At 40.4% G+C, this 23,243-nt stretch overlaps 1 protein-coding gene across 1 annotated transcript in view; it reads right to left on the reverse strand.

The window, feature by feature from the left end:
- KCNN2 (potassium calcium-activated channel subfamily N member 2) overlaps positions 1 to 17,090 on the reverse strand; it is a gene marked incomplete at both ends in the record, with an annotated part of 55,889 nt that extends 38,799 nt beyond the window's left edge. Inside the window, 3 exons of the mRNA XM_080637699.1 lie at positions 15,388 to 15,483; positions 15,697 to 16,832; positions 17,069 to 17,090. Coding sequence (XP_080493825.1) covers positions 15,388 to 15,483; positions 15,697 to 16,832; positions 17,069 to 17,090 — 1,254 coding nt within the window. The remainder of the gene's footprint in view (positions 1 to 15,387; positions 15,484 to 15,696; positions 16,833 to 17,068) is intronic.
- Positions 17,091 to 23,243: the final 6,153 nt, after the last annotated feature.

A 23,243-nucleotide genomic window follows, 5' to 3' on the forward strand; every position in this document is an offset into this window, starting at 1 on the left:
AGTCTACACTCCGTAAGAAAGACATAAGAAAAATTGTTTTCACCTGAAATTGTTATGTATTTTCAACATTTTGTATATAAATTCAAGACATTAATGAATCTTTAACTTCAAATAAACTTGATATTTGTAGTGCCACGCTGAAAAAAAAAACAAACATGAAAATAAAAATATCATAGATATTTATATTAGGTATGTGTATATTTACATAACATTTTGTTAAATTGATGTAACACCAGATGAGAAAAAGAGATACACATTCAAAGTAGACAGACTGCACACAATGACAGCTGAGACCAGAGACTCCTCAAAGCTACTTAAAAGAGTAGCCATTTTCATAAATAAATAGTATATCAAAACAAATTTATATCAGATTATCGAAGGATGTTGGTGAATGCAAAGAACAAGGAAACTACCCATTTTCTATAAATGCCTTTACAATCCAGGTAGAAGAGTTAATCTGAGAATTGTATTACTACCTTGCTGTAATACTGTTTGGGTATGTTAACACAGGAGTAATGAGGAAGCAATAAACAGTGATAAAATAGCTTCAGCTGTACTGGAAGTGACTTAACAAATCTCTGCAATTGCATAATTTAAAAATCCAAATTTAATATGATTAAATATCTGATTCACTTAAACCTTACTAAAACTGACAGGGCTATGATTCAAAAGTAGCAATATATAGTCTCTGCAGCTGTTGATTTGCCAAAATTTTTGACCAGACATTTTCCTACAGTTTCTGTTCCCCAAAATACCATCTATACAACAAAAAAACCCACAACATTATAGCACTCAGAGAGGGCAAAGATACTGCTTTTGTCTTACTACTCCAAACAGCCAAGTTACTGTCCCTCAGCACCCCATCAAGTACAAATTCTTAAAAACCATCTGGAGATAGGAGACATCTCAAGCCTTTAACACAGCTCCCCCTAACCAGGGGATGAAAAAGACCTTTTCCATCATCAGAAGACATGTAACCAAATGGTCTATAGGTTATCTAAAGACCTCTTCTTAACCTTGGGAGAGCCTGCTGAAGTTCCTGAGGGCTGCTGTACTCCTCATCCTAATTACAACACAACAGAACAGAGACATTAATCATACAAGAAGTCATTAAGACATCAAACACCTTCTGCCTGCAAAGCAGAGAAGGCAACTAATGTTTTTCTCAAAATTACATGAGCACTTGGTGATCTTACACTTTCCAGAATGTTTCCCACATCCAGAGATAAAACCAAACTTTCTAGTAGGTCATTAGAAATTGATCCGCAAGGTCTTCATAGAAAATAAACAGAATATTTCTGTTACTATGTAACAAATGTATTTACTGGGTGACCAGAGCAATCCAGAACAGCAGCTTCATAAATTGGCAGAGATGTAATTAAAAAGATACAGTTTCCAACCATAGCTTTTTTTTCCCCCAGAAACTAAGCACTAAACAAGGTTATCTGGATGTAGCCAACCCTAAGGAAACATTCCAGCACTAACCCAACCTAACCTAACTACAACATTTTCAGAACTCAGCTTCCATCAGCCACCACACATCTGCTCTTGCTCCTCTGGCTCACTCTCCCTGCTAAGAGAGTGCAGGAGGACATGAGCTATGCCAACTTTATTGTACCTAAAATAGAAAGATACAATGAAATGCTCAGGTTCCCTATGCACTTCCCCAACTATAAAAAAATTACCCCACTGAACAAATTTTCATGCTAATAAAATAATCCTAAAATCTCCTGAAAAACTTCTGGTCTTTCAAGTCTCCTACAACTATTACAATGATATTGGCAATACAGGCATGGACACAATGATTTCAAAGTTAGGGATTAATTTAGTTTTGCATTGATGCAGCAATTTCAAAACTTCATATATGAAGAACACAGAACATCTTACCACAAACTAACTATGCTATTTTACAGAACTAATTTTCAGAATGCATTTTCAAAGAAACTTAATGGTCTGTGTTATATTTTTCCCCATTTCGAGTACCTCTGAAATAAAGTAACTGTGATTCTACAACCTTCTTGCAGAACAAAAACTACCTGGGGAGAACTATCCACATTCCAATATTTTTATGTTTTAATTTTAAATTATTTTACAATTCTTCAGTTAGGGTTTTTTTTTTTCCTTCATTCAGTACTAAAAATAATCTGTTCTACAGATCACTGCATGAAGAAATGCCATCTCCCAAAACATCTTCCGTCACTGTTCCCGATGTGAGAGAGGCCACACTCTCTTCAGGATGATCAGCTTCATTACTCCTAGGAAAACTGGAACCAATTAAAAAAAGGCAGCATTTTCTGAAGAAATTTGCAATGTTTTTGTAAGTGAATAGGGGAAACAAAAGTTGAAGGAAGAAACACCAAATCTGATGCTAGATCAAATGAGCTAACTCATTCATCCTGCCAAAGGAGTTCACCAGCAACTCTAAACTTAGAAACCTTTTTAAAGGGCTGACTGGTAGCAACACATCATATATACATCAGCTCCTACTTTAGTGTTTACTTACGATATAAATACTTCAGGAATTTTGGGAAGTTTGTGTGTTTGTTTTTAAACTGGATAAATTTTTATTTAACTGACAATGGGTGAATACACATCAGCACCACTGGAATTGTACAGTCCCTGTAGTTTTCTTACTTTCTCAGAAACACAGTTAAAGTGGGAACTTCATTTAGGGATATGTTGAAAATAATACCAAATACAGAAATGCAATATCTAAGCATTTAAGTGTTGTCCTAAAACAAAACCACTTACGTAAGGGAAACTAAGAATTGGGCAGCAGCAGAAGCAGAGTTAGAGGTACTTGCATATTTAAAATCCTAAGAAATGTAGTCACACACTAATCCTAAGTGTATAGAGACATTCCTGCAAGAACTGTCTCTGTAATTCACCTTGGTAAGTAAAACTGGGAGGGAGCAGTAATAAAGCAGCTATTTAGTTAGTATCTGTTACCCCTGAAGGCCTGTAGTGGGCTTGCGACTAAATCACATGGCAGATAAGGTCTTTAAACTGCTTCAAAGATTAAGTTAAAATATCTTTACGAAGGGCAATTTTCAGTATCAGCTTAAATAAACACAGGCATGAGTTTCTTTACAGGCATTTATTTACCTGTATTTCTTGATAGGTAAAATACTGGTTTACTTGATCAGTACTAATTACGACTGCAGCTACTTCCTCAGAAGAAAAGCAAAACAAAACAAAACAAACTCCCCAGAGAAAATCAAATCCAAGTACATCCTGTCAAACAGGCTGAGAAAACTGGGTCTGTTCAGCCTGGAGAAGAGAAGGCTACGTGATGACCTCATAGCAGCCTTCCAGTATCTGGAGGGGGCATACCAGGATGCTGAAGAAGGACTCTTCTCATCTGCAGCACTGCAGCAACAGGACAAGGGGTAATGGGTTCAAACAGGGGGGATACAAGTTGGATGTAAAGAAGAAATTATTTACTGTGAGGGTGATGAGACACTGGCACAGGTTGCCCAAGGAAGCTGTGGCTGCCCCATCCCTGGCAGTGCTCAAGGCCACGTTGGACAGAGCCTTAGGCGACATGTTCTAGTGTGAGGCGTCCCCACCCATGGCAGGAGATTTGGAACTGCATGATCTCTAAGGTCCCTCCCAGTCCTAACCATTCTATGATTCTCTAAAACACCTCCTACTAGGCACCATTCTTGTTGCTGTCTCACTACTTACATGAATGTTACAGCTTCATCAAATCTGTCCAGTTTACAGCAGCATTCTCAGGTCCTTAAAGCTCTGTCCTTAAAGCTACTTCTTTTTCTAAGAAGCTTGCGGACTAAACACATGAAACAAGTTTGCAGTAAATGCTGCCAGTCCCCTTATTGTCCACAGTTTAAACATAAAATTTCTGTTCAAAATGTTTTAGAGAGCTTTATATTCACAAACATTACGCTCAACAGGACAGCAGCAGAAGTCTGATGTCTAGCAGTTAACACAGGATGATACCAGCCACAATATACATGCAAAAGTCACAGATGAAATGCAAGAATTATTAACTGAATAAGCTGACATCTCTGATCACAGGCTGGATATAAAACACTTGTTCACCTTTTTTATTTTCTTTCCAAGTGCCAAATGGCAGGGGAAAAGAATGGTCTGCCAGCTTACAGCCACACTTCAGATGTTCTGCTGCATCCTGTTTTCGTGCTGGGATGTAAACAAATATCTATTCTTATATGTCTGCACATAAAGATGGAGAACCAAACATTTTCCTATCTGACAACCACATATGGAAAGCAGACTGGCCAAGCATAATCCATCAACTTTATGGGGTTTTTTATATATTTTGCCATTAAAATGTCTTAAAACCATATAGAAACTGAACTAGGAATACATCAGGCCCAGCACAGGTCTATCCTACAGCACTGATCTAGTATTCTAAACTGTAAAAATGGACACATCACGACAGAATGCAAAATATTGGCTTTTACCATGAAGCCCAAACCTGACTGAGAAGAAAAGGAGGTGGGCTTAGTGTGAAGTCACTTTACCCATGACACCATTAAGATGAAGAGCTGTCATAGGATACCTTTTCTGCCATACTGGAATGTGAATGGACAAGAATTTCTCAAGAATACAAGAATATATCAGTCCATTCCTTATGCAGAGCCCAAGAATAACTCTTGGGCAGTATCCTATGAAAGAATCTACAATTAAATGAACCCACTACAATCCAGATGTAGTACCTGCACAGTCAAAACTGAATTTTACAGCTATCGCAGAGAGCCCTCCCATGGGCAAAAGAAAAATGGGTAAAGCACAGTCTTGGTTTAAACCTAGCCAGGAACTAAGTACCACGAAGTCACTTGCTTACATTCCTCCTTTCCCCTCTATCTTGAGTGAGACGGAAAGAATATAAAAGCCATGGATCGAGGTAAGAAGAGTTTAATAACTAAAATAAAGTACTAATACTACTGATAAAAATGATAAGGGAAATAACAAAGGGAGAGAATATAAAACGAAAAAAGGGAAAGGAAAAAAAAAAAACCAAAACAAACCAGCAGTGATGCACAATACAGTTGCTCACCACCCACTGACTGATACCCAGCCTGACCTGAGCAGCAAACAGTCCCTTCCGGGTAATTCCCCACAGTTCATATACTGGGCATGACGTGCTGTGGTATGGAATAACCCTTTGGCTAGTTTGGGTCAGGTGTCCTGACCATGCTCCTTCTTGGCTTCTCATGCCCCTCCTTACTGGCAGAGCACGAGAGACGGAAAAGTCCTTGATCAGGGTAAGTACTATTTAGTAACAACTAAAACATCCATTCGTTATCAGCATTATTTTCAGACTAGAACCAAAATACTGCACTGTGCCAGCTGATACGAAGAAAATTAACTCTGATCCCAGCAAAACCAAGACAAGAGCATCCTTAGCTTATTCATAATTCAATGTCTGTTTCCAAATCTTCTTGAAAAGATATTTTAATAATTACTAAGATGTTAAGAATTGAATCCTTAGCATACAAGGATGATGCTTTAAATTGAAAGGCTCTAAAGATCCCACTAATTTAGATACTCACAAATCCAGATTCTCCTCTAAAGTCGGAACACATCTCAAATGTCCATGACTGGTGTAAAAATGGTAATTAATGAGAAATTCAGTGAGAATACTTTTGACAAAAACTTCATTAAACCTAGGTGTTATTAGTGAATGCTCAGTGACCGTTATTGCTTAGTTGCATTTATTATCTGTTTCAGGTAAAAAATAATTTACTTTTGCTGTCTATCCACACTTGAACATTCAGTCTTTCTTCCTTTTCCGAGGCTGAAATCAGAGTTCTGTGCATGCGAATTTTATGGATGCAATGGTATAGACTGAATCAAAGCTACTATGCAATTTTTATTTTTAATTAAAGAGATGCCTCATTCCCTGGCTGCAACAGGTCTTACTCTTAAAAGCACAATGACTGTCTCAAAACAAGAAATGCCCATTCACCACCTGGGATGAATCTTTGTTTTGTTAAGAGACTGAAGATGAAGCATTGCTTCATAATGCATTATTCTAAGGAAAGACACTACTGTCAGAGGTCAAGGGTAAGGCAAGTGTGTCTGCATTCACCTGTAGTGATGCTACAGATGTTGCAGTGGTATGACAGCTGGAATAAACAACTGTAATAGGAATAAAATGTTTCATAAAGATTCCCAACAGTATCTGATCAGGACATACTGTGGAGCACTGCACTCATTTTACATTGCAGTGTCTGGGATACCTGCTAAAGCAGGCGGACAATTGTTGAAAATTACAGGCACAACAGGATGACAACAAGTGTCTTATTTACATGACAAAGGACAGATCTCAGCATAACACTACAAGATATGCAAACCTGAGCTTCAAACGTAGCTACAAAGTCTTTCCCAGATTACTTCCACAGCACTTGAACTCTCAGTCTCAGCAATTCCTTTAGTAAAAGCACCATTTAAGTGACAGGAAAAAAAAAAAGGTGAGGATTTGTCCAGGTAATTCCCTTTGACAATAAAAACTACAATAGAAATGCTTGTTATACATATATTTCACAGTATCACAGTATCACAGGATGTTAGAGATTGGAAGGGACCTCAAAAGATCATCTAGTCCAATCCCCCTGCCAGAGCAGGAACAGGCTATATTACACCTACTCATCAAACCACTGAACTGATACGTATCTGTTTATGGAAGACAGCAACACAGCAACAGCATTTATTGCAGACTACAGGTAAGAAAGCTCAGGAAGCTCTCTACCCACAGGTGGCAACAAAATCTATGGATATGAAATCATATATATTTATTTGTCAATTATTTTTTATTTCAAATATGCTCTTTTACAACCAAAAACTCTTCCTATTTGCCTCTGATACCTTCTTCTGAATAGTGAAGTTAGGTCCCTTCCTACAGATACATCCTTACCAACAGAAGTGGTTTTGCAAGACAAACTGTATTTAAGAGTTACACACGTACAGCCTTTTAACTCTATACGTATGACCCTCATGGCGCTTACAGTCTTCCCTAGCTTTGTGATATCTCTTCAACTAGAACTCAATAAACAATTCTGCTGGTCTATCCCACAACAAGAGAACCCAGATCTCCCCTACTCATCAGGATAGCTCTACAGTATTAATATGCAAAAAGTTCAGAAGGTGTCACTTTGACAGAGCATGTTTTTCTTTTAATAAATACTTTATGTTTCTTTATATAAAAAATAAAAAAATTCTTTATATATTAAAAAAATGTTTCTGTATGAAAAAAAAAAAAAACAAACCAAAACAAACAACACAGACCAAATTACTCTTAAAAAGACCAAGAGTCGCAATTTTAAAATATAAAGATATTTAAGGTCTCCCCTTTGTTTTTACTTTCTATGGAATTCACAGTGGTATTTCCATCTGCCATAAAAAGGTCTAGTATTTCCTCAAACGGAACTTAATTTTGAAAGGTCCATCAGTCCCCACCAAAATGAATGAGATATGGAAAAACCTTAGAACATGCACACATCCATCCCCCTTCAGAAATCATGCCTCTTTACTCCTTCATGGAGTATCTAGCATTCACATCCTTTTGTTTTTAAAACACCAATTTTAAAATGTCAATTTAAAATGTCAATATAAAACTATGTTAATTAAGGAGAGTTTTCACACAGATGAAGGAGCAAAATTGCAAGGACTGTTCAAGAGGGAACAGATGAATGAATCAGTAATTTACAGACATATGATTCCCAGCAACTGTATTAAAACAGTATTACAGGCAGTATTTATGTATATTAACAGAACATTTTTGGTTGCAAAGGTCTGGGTTCAGATACACCATTTTCAAGTATAAAAGGTTCATATTTTATCAATCCCTTTACACAAGAATTATTTCTAAGCTGTAAAACATGTTCTCATGATAATCTCTTCTGATCTTCTGACAGCTGTAAAGTACTTAACGTAGCTTTCGTTAAAATAATGGAACAAAGTTCCATTATTTTACATAATAGAAGTTACACAACTTCATTAAAAATACACTGTGATAGACAGGTATTTCACATATCACATTTTTGAATTGGAGGTTTTCCATTCAATGTAACATATTTTATGTTATTGGGGTAAAAAAAAAAAAAAAAGAGACATGAAAAAAAGTGATATAAAATTATTTTTGTGTGTGTGTGTTGTCCTGATATGTAACTTTTCTCTTTTCCACAGAACACAGCAGTGGAAACTTCCTCACAAAACTACTTGGTTTTCTGCATACTTTACAGTTTATTTTCAGTTACTAGAAGAAACTTTGTACAACAACCAATATATCCATCTTACCTGAAATCTAATCACAAGATCAGCCTCTTCTCTTAGGCATAATTTACATCTTAAGAGGAGCTTCACAGGCTCAGAGAAGTAACATCCTCTAGTAAGGGGATTTACAACAACTTTCACCATCAGAATCATGGGTGAAAATGGCTGGCTGAAATCACATAGAAGCTTCTGCACTGTTTTTTAATTCTCCCAACTCCTAAGCAGCAGTCATTGCTGTTCTGATCTCTGCTCAAAACAGACAGAAACACAAGAGCCTTCAGCTACACTTGGCACATACTCACTTAAACTCAGGCAAACCAGAGCTGCAGTAGCTGGCAGAACTTTATGAAAGTCCCCAGAGCTGAAGGATGTAATGTATAATACTTTGACATTAAGATGTGAATGTAGAATGCCTCTAAGATCACAGACCACAGTACCCCTGTTGATTTCAGCTAAGCTGCACGATTAATACAAATCCAGCATCTGACCTCTGATTACAAATGTTCTCCTCCAACATGGGCAACTGCATACCTTCTCCACACTTCATTATGCACTACTATATCTTGATAAACTTCTAACAGCCTCATTAAAAAAATGGCCATAAGAATGGTGTATATGAATACATAGTCCTAGGAATGGCCAGGCCAATCGCTCAGTGTTCTGAGCATCAGGTTCAATCTCCTCCTACATGCTAATGGAGCCTCTTGGAAATAAAGGCATCTTTTACATGGAACTTCAGTGCAAAAGGCCTCAGATCCTTTTGGATGCTGACCAAAGTTAAACGATTTTCTAGCCTGCCTTCTGTACCATATGCATTACAGTGCTGCATTTCAGAGACACTGGGCACCTGTAACTTTTCCTACATCCACAGGTTCTGCAGATGCAATCTTTCAAAAATCTATTGAATGGAACTAAACCTAAGTATTTTAACAAAAATACTCTAAAGTGGTATTAATTTGGAATATATGGTATCCGTGAATTCCAACCTGATTTCCTGCTGTTCAATACACATATGGAATGTGTGTTAAACTTGATTAGTAGAAGAGAATTTTTGAGTCTGCACATTGGTATTGTGCCCTGAATCAAAACTGCTACACAGTGAGTTGTTGTTATCTGATCCAAGGCCTATTAAAATAAACAGGAAAGAAATCACTAAATCTCAACAGGCTTCAAATCAGAATAAAATAATCATTCAAAGTTTATTAAATGATTTTCACCTGTTATTCAGCATACTTGTTCTCTGTGCTCTTAATCTAACTCATTTGTTTCTGCAGCAGTTTCACAGTCTGTGTGTGCAATCCCTGATGTTTCAAGTCAAGACTCAGCAACAAGACTGCCAGGTTAAGACTGCCAACAAGACAGCTAATAAGATGCTATGCTAATGAGATGTGCATGTACCACACCAGTGAAAGCAAAACAATCTGGCCTGCAGGATACCCATTACTTCATATGTCAAGAAATTGTAAAGCAGTTTAACTTCCTATTTGCTCATGAGTGCATAATTTTCACTGCAGAACTTTCCGCTGATGCCAATGCATAAATGTTGTTTATTGCTACCATGCTTTATGGAATTCATTTGCAGGTCAAAATATGTATTTATTATCATTCTTTTCTGGTTTTGATACTGCTGGTTCCATTTCTTCAAGTTTTCAGGAACAGGGAAAAGAAGAAAAGATTCATGATTCTTTCTCTCAACTGTGACCACTTTCCATAAAGTTAATGAAGACTCAAAGTGTGTCACTCCACATCCATCAATAGCACATTATTTTCCCACCACTTCAGAACCATCTAGAGACTGAAGGTGGTTTCTCCCTGGAGCCCTGATAGGCTCTGCTGTGAAAGCAATGGCTTAACCTTAACTCTGGTGTTTGCAAGACTTTCCGCATGCTAGTTCTAGTATGAACTAGCAGTACATTTTAGAAATGGTTAGAAATCTCAACTGACATACAGAATTAAAAATACTACTAACTTCTACCAAATACCAACTGCTTTCATGTTTCTCCGTGACTACAAGCATCTTATCAGGGAGAAGGAAAAGAGGTTCAGATTCTGTCCCAGAGAGCACAGGTTAGCATTACTCAGGATTTAAATTACTATTATTCAGGAAAGGCAACAGAAGAGCAACATTTATTTACAGAAGGGATATACAAAGTGGTCCAGCATCAAAGGAAAAGTGTTCCAATGGGTATATTTTTCCAGTAACCACATCTCTCAAGAACTACCAGACTGCAGTGGAATGCCCAACAAAAGACATTAAACATGTCCTACTGGCAACCTCAAAAAATTTCTACTTTAACTTTTTGCTCTTAGTAACACACAAAAGTGGCAGTACAATTTGCACGTAAAAAGCCTTTCTAGCAGTGCTAGAGAGAGACAGAGAGGTCTATTTTTCAATAAAAGTAGAACTGCGGCTTTACCGTGTGAACTGCCACCCAGAACTTTCTTAAATACTACTGTATTTATTGATCTAGCAGCAAATTCCACTAAACACACGTGGAATGGCCAACAAATTCTGTAGGAACTACCATTTTAACCATATTCCACACTGCTGCTTTAACTACGTAATACAGTATTAAGTAACAAACTGTTTATGCATGACGTGTATAATTTATATATCAAAAATTATTATGATAATTGGATCACACCATCCTCTTAGCTTTTTATCCTCCATTTCTTCAAACTCTCAACTGGAGTAACAGTCAGAGAAATACCTGTTCTGGACTGGGATAACGATGAATCATATTTTTCCCATTGTCTTCCAAACACAGGGCACTTACTCTGAAGAACTGAATCAACAACCACACAAGCCTGGAGACAGAGCAGTGTATATTTCATTATCTCCCAAGCATGATGACTTTAACAGCATTAGAGGCATAATAACAATGGACCAAAAAGAGAACACACACGTTTGGGGTTGTGCTATTCTCAACTCCAACATCATTACTGTTTTTCATTAGGAGTTTTTTCAAGAAGAGGGAGGGATATGAAGAAAATTTGCTTGTAATCTTTATCTTCTTTTATGAAAATGGTAATGTAAGCTATAAATTATTATTTAAACCCAGTTGGTTTCACCTGACTTTTATTACAGTCTTAACACTAACTCACATCTACTAACTTTAATTACAGCTCACACTTTATTCTTATAGAATCATATAATATCTTTGGGTTGGAAGGGACGGACCTTAAAGATCCTGTAGTTCCACCCCCCTGCCATGTCCAAGGGACACCTCACACTAGACCAGCTTGCTCAAAGCTCTGGCCTTCAACACTGCCAGGGATGGGGCAGCCACAGCTTCTCTGGGCAACTTGTGTCAGTGCCTCACCACCCTCATTGTGAAGAACTTCTTCCTTATATTTAACATAAACTTCCCCTCAGTTTAAAGCCCCCTTGTCCTGTCAATACATGCTCTTGTAAAAAGTCCCTCTCCAGACTTGTTAGCCCCTTTAAGCTATGGAAGCTGCTCTAAGGTCTCCCTAGAGCATTCTTTTCTCCAGGCTGAATGAGCCCAACTCTCTCAGCCTGCCTTCATAGGAGAGGTGCTCCAGCCCTTTGATTATCTTCATGGTCCTCCTCTGGACTCACTCAAGCAGGTCCACATTATGCAGAGTATTAAACAGAATAACTAATACAATGTGATACTGAAACCCTATTTGATAGAAATAGTTCAACATTTCCAATATCACAGCATCCATACAACTGTCCTTGTCTAAACACTGCAGCTACACCCTTCTGGGGACCCTAGTCTATCAGATGCAATGCTCTGGGCAAGTTCCAGGGAACTCAAAACAAAAATCCATGTGGCTAACAGGCTTTGCAAGCGAGACTGAAAGCACGGCCAGAGGGATCCGGGTGTGGCAGGGCAGCTAGCCTGTGCTGGGCCGGTCCAATCCAGTCCAGTCCAGTGAAATCCAGTCCGGTCCAATTCAGTCCGGATCTCGTCAGTCCGCCCTGGGGCGCCGCGCAGGGCGCTGTCTGCGGTGCTGAAAATACAACGGCAGAAACCACCCCTGCCCCCGAGAAACAGAAACCGAGTGTGCTCCAGCTCCACCACCACATATCAACCACAGCCCAACCAGGGAAACAGGCTGAGAATGAAAACTCACTCCTCTCACCTCGATGTATTATTGATCTTGGCTCTTGGGAAGAATCCCTACTAGCTTTATGGACTTCCGTCCCGACTCCTTTAAATCTGGGACTGTCAAACCCTGTTTTAACTGATTGGTGGACTCTTTTCAGAGCAAAACATATGGTTAAGGTAATCTGGAATTTAATTTCCATTTAATGGAATGACTAGAGACACCTGCTATGCTGCCAGGCAATGCCCACTGACTTGCTTGCAGCATGACTGTTTGGATTTCCTACCAATAAAACAAGGTCACAGACTACTGAAAAGAATGAGAAAGATTATTTCCATTTGCCAGCATTCTAGGTCATCAGAAGTTTCTAAATATTAAGCCTGCAATCGCTGATAATTACTAAACTGTCAGCATTTCATTTCTCAACATGTTTTGTCTCATGCTTTGTTAAAAAATTTACTTACGTTTAGATTGGTTTGCTTCTACCATAGTATGAAAGATACGACACTGCAAGCAGATTACATTGACCTTCTTCTATTCTATAAAGCTTTTTTTCTTCTCTCAGTGAATTCCTGCTTAGTTACACCCACTGTTTAAGTCTAAGTATGCTTCAGACAAGAATTAGAAAGGAATGCTCAAACTTGAACAGGGTTGACAAATCGATAGTGCAAACACGGGACACAACCAACCATCTTTGGGCATGATTCTACAGAAGTGATTCATTCTGCTACACACAGCAGGATACTTGCTTGAAATAAAGGCATGTGTGCCTTCAGAAAACTGTCAGCTTAAAAGATTTCAAACCCATTACATTATCAGGGTTACACGGTATTTTCTTGCACCTGGGGAAGACACCGTATATTCCTAAGCCAAAGTATTTTTAAGGTACTTCTTGTTTTCAGATGTCAAGTGTAACATGAATTTACCACCTCAGATAGACGTAATTTTTGCTCTGCACATTGTTCATCTTATTTTCAAAAGTAAAGCATCTGAACAAAACCAGACTACACCTCAATTAAAAAGCTATCAGATATCTAGTAGCTAAGGATGGTACTATGCCCTCTCCATCTAGCAAGGTCCTTGAAAAAGAGAACTTCCTTTTCAACATGAATGATAAATCTACTTAAAACTGCAGCTCACTCCTAGCCCTGCCACGACTACTGCATTTTTCAATGTCTCTCAGACTAAAACATACAGTATTGCTGTTTTACAGGCAGTGCTGTCAGGCAGCACTGAAAACTACATTAACCTTGATTAAGTCACATGGTTGCATAATTCCCTCCATGTAGTCACATACATGAGAAAGTTCTTTAAAGCAGTCAATTAAAAAAAACAACCAAAACAGAATTACAACTTTTTAAGATTTTTTTTTTGATTTGTAACACACTCCTAAGGGAATTAAAAATTTGTAACTCTTTACCTGAAAAAAACCAAACAAACAAGTCTTGGAGTAACCTTTATAAGCTGACGCACACAGTGACCTACAACTATTTGGTTATCTTGCATAAAATTTTCCATTTAAAGTTTCTAGAAAATTAATAGAGTAATTCAAATGTTTACAGAGAGGTTTCTTCCCAGCTTTGCTCTTCAAGCCTCAAGCACCACTTATGGGAAGATACATCAGAGAAGGCGGTTCTCACATTGCAGCAGCACTACTTACTTATTTTTATACAGATAAAAAACCCTCTTCATAAGTAATCCAGGAGTTTATAGAGATGCTCTTTCACCAGAACACTTGTTTATTGAATACAATATCATTAAACAGCATTCAGTATCTTTTATATTTCTTACTGCAGAGAAACTGGGTTCTGAGCCAGGAATAGAAGTTTTGCATGTGCAAGGACTGCACAACAGTATCCAATTTTGCAAAGAGTCTTCAGTAACATAATACTTCTCTAACATTACCCTAAGTAGGCGGCTATGGTACCATTTCACATTGAAACTACAGCATTCATTTGCACAGAAACAGGGTACTATGCAATTCTTATTTTATCCTTTTTTTAACTGATTGGTACCAGTGGAAAGGAGAAGTCTTCTATGTCCTCGAAAGCTGTCGCTTTCACTTGCAGCTCAAGATATCTTTCAGTTAAAGAAGCTGAAAAAGCAAAAGCACTGATGTATCTGCAAGTAAGGTATTTTCCCCCTCAAAACTTTGAAATCTGTTGTCTGTTGTTTGGCATTTCAGTTTAGCTGAAATGCCAAATATTTATGTCTTTGTTAAAAAAAAAAAAAAAACAAAAAAAAAACACACACACACAAAAAAAAAAATACAAACCACCAAACAACTAAAGTCAGAGCTAACTCCCTTGAAGAGATCCTGTGACAGTATTTGTGGGACTTATTTTACATCTTTGATCATTACATTCATTCTACCTTTCTTGGCAGTTTTCTTCTGTCACAATCTTAGCAGCTGTGCAACACTATATAAAACACAGCCCTGGAGGTATTTAAAAGACATGTAGATGTGGCACTTAAGGACACGGTTTAGTAGTGCTCTTGGTGATACTAGGTTAACAGTTGGACTCTATCTTAGAGGTCTTCTTCAACCTAAACAATTCTATGATTCTGTGATATTTTATCTCTTCCCCCTCCTCTTAAACATTCTTCTAGAGTACAATCCAGCTAAGTTTGTTTGTTCTGAGACAATCCAGTTAAGATTACATACCTTGCACAGTGAAAACAACCTTGCCATCAAGAGAAAATACACAGCATGAAATTTAGTCATTGGGAAATAAAAGACTGTTGCTGTACATCTCCTACAGAAGACAGTAGGCATGTCATCAAGAATGTTACAACCTCAGAGCTAAGCAATCCTATAGCATAACCACTGGCAACATTCCCTAACAAGCAGAGCTTCCTAGCACATACATGCCCACCGTGTTTGTCCCTGGGGCTGGAGGTCCACTCACCAACGGCAGGCACGCAGAAATAACTTTTTGCTTTTCTGAAGTGCCAAGTACTTACCACCACTATGCCCTCTGAGAAGCCGCCTCACCCCCCTCCTACCAGCTACGCCAACAACGGCCACTGACCCACAGAAGGAAACATTACCTGTATTTCCCTTGCATGGTACACGATGATGAGCCCAAGCAGGATAATCGTGGAGAGGCTAATAAGGCATTTCAGAGCAAGGGAATACAGCGACTCCTGCAATAGAAAGACACCACCATCCCTCAGCGACAATGGGCCGCTCCCGCCCGACGCCACCCAGCTGCCGGGGCCCGGGGCACCCCATCAGTGCCGGGGGTACAGCGCCACGGGACGGGGCTGGGACGGGGAACGAGCAGCCCCGCCGCGCTGGGCTCTGTAAAAGGGGCCGGGGCCGCCCCTCCGCTGGGCCGTCGGAGCGGCTGCCGGTACCTTGGTGTAGGCGCCCCAGGAGAGCTCAGTCTCAATGACCATGACGACGATGCCGAACATGCCGAAAATAAGCGCGTAATCGCTGAGGCGCTTGCGCTTCTCGAAGAGCGCCCGGCGGTGCCCCAGTTTGTACCCGATGTTCTGGTTCTTCTTCTTGCTGGACTTGCCCCCGCCGTTGTTGGCGCTGCCCGGGCCGGGGCCGGGACCAGGGCCGGCGGGGCCGTAGAGCGCCAGGTTGTTGGAGTTGTTGTGCTCGGGCTTGGAGACCACGATCTCCGGAGCAGTGGGGGTGCCCGCAGTGGCGGCGGCAGCGGGGCTGGCGAGCGGCTGCTGGAGCGGCTGTGACTCGGAATCCAGCTCTTGTAGATTCCTGCGGGACGAGCTCAGGTTGCTGAGCGGCCGCATGACGCCGCCGTTGTACCTGCAGCTGCTCATGGCTATTTCGGTGAATGGGTTGCTCTCACGGCGCTGGTGGTGGTGGTGGTGATGATGGTGGTGATGGTAGTGGTGGGTGCTGCCGCTGCTGATACTGCTGCTGGGGCTCGCTGCCTGCTGCTGCTGCAGGCTGTGGCACTGGTGGTACTGGGCGTACTGGTGATGCTGCCTGGACGCGCCGGCATGGCTGGACGGGGTGAACTCGCTGACGTTTAGCTGGCTGCCCTGCCGGGAGGAGGCAGCGGAAGACAGCGGTGAGGAATGAGTCCGGAACGTACCCGAGTGGGGCGAGGAGGTGCGGAGCAGCAGGGGCAGGTTATCTCCCGCGGCTGCCGCAGCAGCCCCGTAGTAGGCGCAGTTGTTGCATTGGAGGCATGGGCTCTGCTGCTGCTGCTGCTGCTGCTGCTGGAGGAGGCTCTGCTTGTCCTGGCCGTGCTGCTGCTGCTGACAGTGCGGCGGGCGCTGCGGCTGCGGCGGCTGCTGCTGCTCTGGGCCGAAGCCCGCCGGAAACTGGCGCGGCGCGTCCATCCCGGTGCCGTTAAAGCCGCAGGAGGACCGGGCGGTGGTGCACGCTGCGCAATGCGTTATGGTCGGCAGGGGAGAGCCCTGCTGCCGCCACGAAGGGCCCATCCCGGCACCCGTAGGATCCAGCCTCTGCGTTCCATTGGTCGGGCGAACCAAAACAATGGGCATCACGTCACCTGATGGGGGTGGACCGGCCGCGGCGTAAGGCGGTGGGGGCTCCGCAGGGTCCCCCCGCCGCCCCGCACCGCGCGGGGAGCCCGCCTCCTTGCGCGCTCCGCGCCCTCAAGTAAGGGCTGCCTTTGGCCCTCGCTCCCGCCCCGCCCCGCCCGCCGCGGAAGCCCTGGGGCTCCCGGGGGTCCCCGCGCCGGGAAGGGTTCTTCGCGGCAGCGCTCCCCAGCTCCCCGGTCCTCACATCTGCACCGTCTTCGGAACATGGGCGTCGCGCTCCGGAGCTGTCCAGCAGCGCCTCTCGCCTGTCGCCGCTGCCCCCACCGCCGCCGCCCTGCAAAACACAGAGTCGCGCTCGCTCCGCTCCGCCGCCTGCCGCGGACTGCCGGAGCAAGCTGGGAGAGGCAGTGTCTCCGCGGGCTGCCGTGGGGCCTGGTAGCGGAGAGTCCGCCCGGGCACGTCTCCGCCTGTCACCGGGAGAGGGATGGCCGGGGTCTGCCCCTGCCTGCCGGCCGCCACCCCGGACACCCGGGAGCACCGCTCCGGCTGGAGCTTCACCGTGGAACAGGTTGTTCCACGTGTCCCTGAGTGGCTGCGTCCCTTCCCCCCCCCCTCCCGCAACAGTGCAGTCCTTGGCGCTGGTCGCCGGCTATCGTTCTGTCTCTTCCCCTTCCGCTCCCAGCTGTCACCAAGTAATTCATTCCCTCAGCTGCCTGTGGCAGAATCTCTGCATTTACTTAAAGAAAGGTTCTTTACGGGAGCAATCGTGAACGCGGTAAGTGACTTACCTTGTTAAAGGTGTGGCATTCCTGTCCCCTAGGTGATAAGAGGTTTTGTTTTGTTGGAGGGTTTCGGTTTGTTCGGTTTTGTTGTTGGTTTGTTGTTGGTTTGTTTGTTTTTCTTCTCCAGTTCTCCAGCACTGTTCAAGCAGCTTGAAAAATCAACTGGGAAATTTGATAATGTGGAAGGTTTCTTTACATCTTCAGCTTCTCACTAACGTTAAAGACAAAACTCACCAAGCCCTTCTAGGATAACAGCTTATGTGCTTAAAATTTCTGTGTCTAACACAGCATCCAGTTTCCTCTGAAACCCTACACCCTTGAATGGCTTGCAGATTAGAAATATGGGTGAGGCATTTCCATTAGAAATATGGAAGAGTTTTAAAGTATACTCAGCTATAAAATTCCACTGATTTATTCCAAAGTGTACCTTTAAATAAAGGACATACAGCACACACACAAACAACCCTCACTAATATAGTAAGTGTCATGGTTGATAGATTATATAGATAATATAGATAATACAGATTATTTAGAGAGTGACCAATACAGCCAAGTTGTGAATGAAAATCCACACACACATTCTTGAGTGAATGATATAGCACTTTCCAAGTACTTCAGTCTGTGTTTTTAAATTACATTGGAGTGTATTTGGATGCTCTCCATTGCACTCAGTTCCCCTGAGCATCAAAGACAAAGAAAAAAGACATTTTTAATAATGAACAGGCTGTTTGACACAGCTTCAGATATGCCACTGTTTGTTTGAAAAAAAACTAGTTGCTAAAATTCCGTCTCACTGTTTCTATCTTGCCAGTGTTTTCAAACACATACAAATCAAATGGATCTTAGAAAATGAGAATCGTAAGGAACCTGGACTTTTATCACTCTGTAAATTAAAGTCCTGCACAAGCGTGCTGTTAAAGTAGATGTTTTGTGGACTAGTTAAAGATGTAGATAAGACAAGGTTTCATCATCCCTTTTCTGTTCATGCCGGGTCCTTAATGTTTGCTTAAACCTTTTAAGTGTTCTCCTTAACAGAAGTCCTCAGGACCTAGTTTACCATGAAAGGCTTATTAAGAAAATTGTAAATCTTTATGTTTTATTTAGAAGTCACTGAGGCTTTGTCCTGAAGCTTAATCGTAATTTTGAAAAAAAAAAAAGTGTCAGTAGACCAAAATATATGGTAGCTGTATTCTATATGGAAAAATGATGGCGTTTATTTTTCTAATTCATATATAAAACTTGCAAGCCTCTCTACTGCTGCTAACCTGTTGATTTGTAGAAATGATAAGAGGAGAGCTGTTACCAGCTTTCAGACATTTCACCTACTTGCATTATACAAGTAAAAAATTAATATTCCTGTGTTTAAAACAAGAGGTCATACTAATCACACAGCATGTTATAAAATTGATCGACTAGGGTTTTATTTCAGTTCCATTGTGCAACCTGGAATATCTCCCCACAGGTTCAAGGACTAAAATATGAATGACTGAGAGTTTGCATTTTCACAGCTAAGGAGATGAATTTTCCTCTCTATGAAACTGATTAATGAACCAGAATAGAAAAATGTGGTTTAACATCTTCCCTTGTAAAATAATTTTGAAGTTCACTTTTAAAAATTAGTGTATTTGTTTTCAGAAATAAAGTATATTCTTCTTGAAAACTGAATTGTTATATTCCTTTTTTAATCACACATTAACATGGTTAGCTCAGAATTGTTAAATCATACTAAACTGATAACAATGAACCCCTGTGAGACAAACATTATCTGTTTGGGATTGGGGGCTTTGGTGTTTTCCTACATTTTCATTATATACTGGATGGAACTGCTCTTGCTGATTATTATAGGTGCTGTTGCTGGTTTGTCAAAGAGACTGTTTTTACACACGTGTGTGTGTGTGTGTATGTAAACATATGTGCATGTGCACCTTTGTATAAAGTAACAGAGAGACAATTACTGTAGAACTAATTTGATAATGATGATTATTGGAGATGTTTATAAAGCAGATTTGTTTTCTAAACCCACAAAGTGAAAGAACAAGATAAATACTGTTGAGCTAAACTATGCCAACAGCAGGACAGGAAGCTCAACAAACACAGGAAAAATCAGATTTCTGAAAGGAAAAAAACATTACGAAATATTTGAAGTTACAGCTAACAAGAAGTCATTTGAAAAGCTCACTTAACGACATGCAGTGAAGATGCAACACTTACAGGTATTAGAAAGCTACTTTGGCTGAAATAAAAGGTATTAGAAAGCTGCTTGAGCTGCTAACTTATTGCCAGACCCAGACTCTGGTTAAAATCACTGAGAATTCTGCACTCATAAAAATGTCAAAAAAATTTAGAAAGAAGGAAACCAAAAGGAAGCAAACGAGAGAAGGAGAAAAGCTTAGGAAATTCCATTCTGTGATGGTAGTTTGAACTCAAAGCATATTCTGCACAAGGCCTAGAAGTTTCTAGAAAGCCTTAAAGCAAACAGCCTTGTCCAGTTCAAAATTAAAAAAAAAAAAAAGCAAGCAAGTACAGAGCTCAGTGTGCATGTAGAAGGATGTCACTCATTGAAAGCAGGGTCACATTAATAAAGAAGGTGACAGGGGCAGCAGTAGCGATCATTCAAGGGTATGAAAGCAAGATCATTCAAGGGTATCCATGCCACAATAAAAATGACAGCAGGACAGCTGCCAAGACAATGGCATGGAAACTACCCACATGAGCCACCTGTGTAAATTTACCTTTTGCATAGTGTCTGGCAGGGCTTTTAACCACCAGATGTCTCTGACGTTGTCACATAGTTTTATGCGCTAACTGGAATCCCACACCTGCTGGACCTGCACTTCAAAGAGTTTTTTATAATGTTCCACAGTAGTGGGGGAAGGAGAAGTAATACCAAATAATGACTCCATGTAAATAGTATAGCTATATATTAGAAGGAGGCATGTTTTACTTTTTCTGCTTTTGATTTTATACTATTCAGTAATCTGCACTTACTTCTCAAGCATATCACTAATAAAAATGAAGATTCACTCCAGTTCAAAACCTTTGTCTATTTTCTGGGACACGTAAGATACAAAATATAAGGACACTGGATTGACAGCTCTAAAATAGTAACCAAAGTTTTCAAAAGTGGTAATGTCTTAATTAATGGGAGTGCATCTTAAGAGCAACCTAGGATTGCTGCATGCATTTCCTCTATTCAAGGGGCTTTCCTCAAGGGATGGAGTTTTTTCAACATTTTTTTGCTAGCAAGACTTTTTTAATTGTTAAATATGTTAGAAGTATTGGGTTTGGTCCACAAAACAGCTGGGGAAAGTATTTCTCCCTTTAATTCACTTTTCCATCCCTTCTGGATATTTTTATAGTACTTGGAGATCACACAAACCTAATGATTCCTGTCTGGCCACTACTTTTTTCTCATTTTCAAAGGATACTGCCACCTACAAAGAATTTCTTAGCTAGCTAGTTGCATCAGCATTAACACTATTTTGCCCAGGCAGTACAGGTGCTCAGCAGGTGACTACTATATTGTGTTTAATCAGACTACCTTTTATTATTCTCACAAACTGGTGCGGTTTTGTAACAGAACTTTAACTCAGTACAATTACTGAAATTACAGCATCATGCAGTATTTTGGTTTCAGCCTGTGTGAAAGCAAAGACTGACTTTGAGTGTGTGGTGGGGTTATCATGAGTGAGGGCTCATTTTTACTTTTGTAGAATCCAGTGTTTGAAGAATTTTGATCTACTGAGTCCAGTGAGCCATTGTTTACATCTAAACGTAAGATCATAACTTTCAAATTTGGTAGTACAAAAGCTGAAGATGTTAGCAGTGCTTTTCCTCTCCATAAAATGTGTAATTTCTGATTCAGGTAGCAGCTGATTCTAAATAATTACATTTCATTTGCCCATGTTTGAAAAATAAGTATTTTTTTCCATTGGTACTTACTGTCTGTGCTTCCATTTTACCATGAGAATATAGTTACTATAGATTTGCACTGGCAGTGCTGTATGCGATTTGAAAAATGCATTCGTGGTTACTGAATAACATGGTCCCTTATTAGTCTGTAAAACATGAAAGGTGAACTTTGCTTTTATCAGATGGAAATATGTGGTGTGTATGATTGCTTTCAAATATTAAATGCACTGTAGGTTGTTGCAGTCAGTAGCCCTCCCAGTTCAAAACATGTATAAAATTTAAGGTTGCATTTTTAGTTGTGTTTATTGGGGCTCTTTATTTGTTTCTGCAGTCCTGATACCATGAAAGACCCTACAGCTTCCACAGCACTTTGAAATCCCATGTCATGGAAGTCTGTTTGTTTGTTGCTGTCATTGCCATACCTGAAACCTTTTGGATACATTCATAACACACACAAAACATCAATGTATGTCATGGTCCTGTTTGCAGAAATTGTATCTCTAAGTTTGAAAACTTTATACACTTGCAGAACAAATGGAAGCAGAGGGAAGATGAAAGCCAATGTCCAGTTTCATGTTACCTGCAGTCCCACTTTCTACTTTATAGTTTTTGTGTGGTTGTTTTTCTAATTTATGAGATGGCTGAGTCAAGAAATTAATTTGGGACAGAGGAATGGGGCAGTTGCTAAGGGAAGCACATCTCACTCCTTCCTTCCTAGCCAGGTCTGTCTGCAGCACCTTGTTTTCTTCACTCCCCATAACCCCTCCTTCTTGCCCTTCCCTGTTGTAAAGGAGAAAGTACATAGTACCTGACAGCACCTCTGGGTGAGGTGGTGGAAGAATAGCGAGTTATTCAAGCCATCTGTGCTTCAAGCTGGCCCTGGCGTCATAAGCTCAATGAGCAACTATTTGAAATGATATTTCAAGAAGTTCTGGGAAGTTTTATAAATTTTTCATTCTCTGCAGTATATTTTTTCCGAATTCTCTCCTTTATCCCTTATATTTTCATACTACTGAACAAAAAATTAACTGTGTTTTTGAGGAAAGGGCTAGACAGTTTTAATTACCGAAACTAATTTTAAGGAGAAAGGGCTTAGGACTTTTCACACAGCCCATAAAATCATCCCATTCAGAACACATTTCTATAGAATTGAACTTACTTCCTTCCATCTGTCTAAAAGCCATCTCTGCAACCCAATATATCAGATTAGTAACTCTTGTATTAGCAAACTGACATTTCAAAATATATATAACACTGTAGACTGCTTTTAAAAGTGAAGATAATCAGACTGTTTCTCAAAGGACTTTGTTTTTTTTTTATTCTGTCTGCAACTTCATACGTTCAAAACATTTTCTACATTACAGTGGTCTGAAGCATAAATGGGAAATATATGGATGGTATGGTATCTTCCTGATCAGCATTTTAGATTCTTTTTCTTTTTGGAAGATCAAAACCAAATTTGAAATGGAAAAGATCTTCCAGCTTTAATTATGAAATCTCTGTTGTAACTATTATAAGGTATGTCCTAGAAGCTCTTTCTCAGGCTAATTTTCATAATATTAAAAATGCATCAGTGTTCAAGCTGATCTGAATATAACTAGATTTTATATCTCACAGAAGCCTATCCTCTGGAGAAGAAAGCCAGGGCATTGTAGGAATCTTTTTTCCCCTTTGTGAGCATTACTGCGGAACTAACAAGGCATGTAGGTAAGAGATCTTCCCATA

This window comes from Psittacula echo (assembly GCF_963264785.1).
Source record: "Psittacula echo genome assembly, chromosome: Z".
Classification (NCBI taxonomy): Eukaryota; Metazoa; Chordata; class Aves; order Psittaciformes; family Psittacidae; genus Psittacula; species Psittacula echo.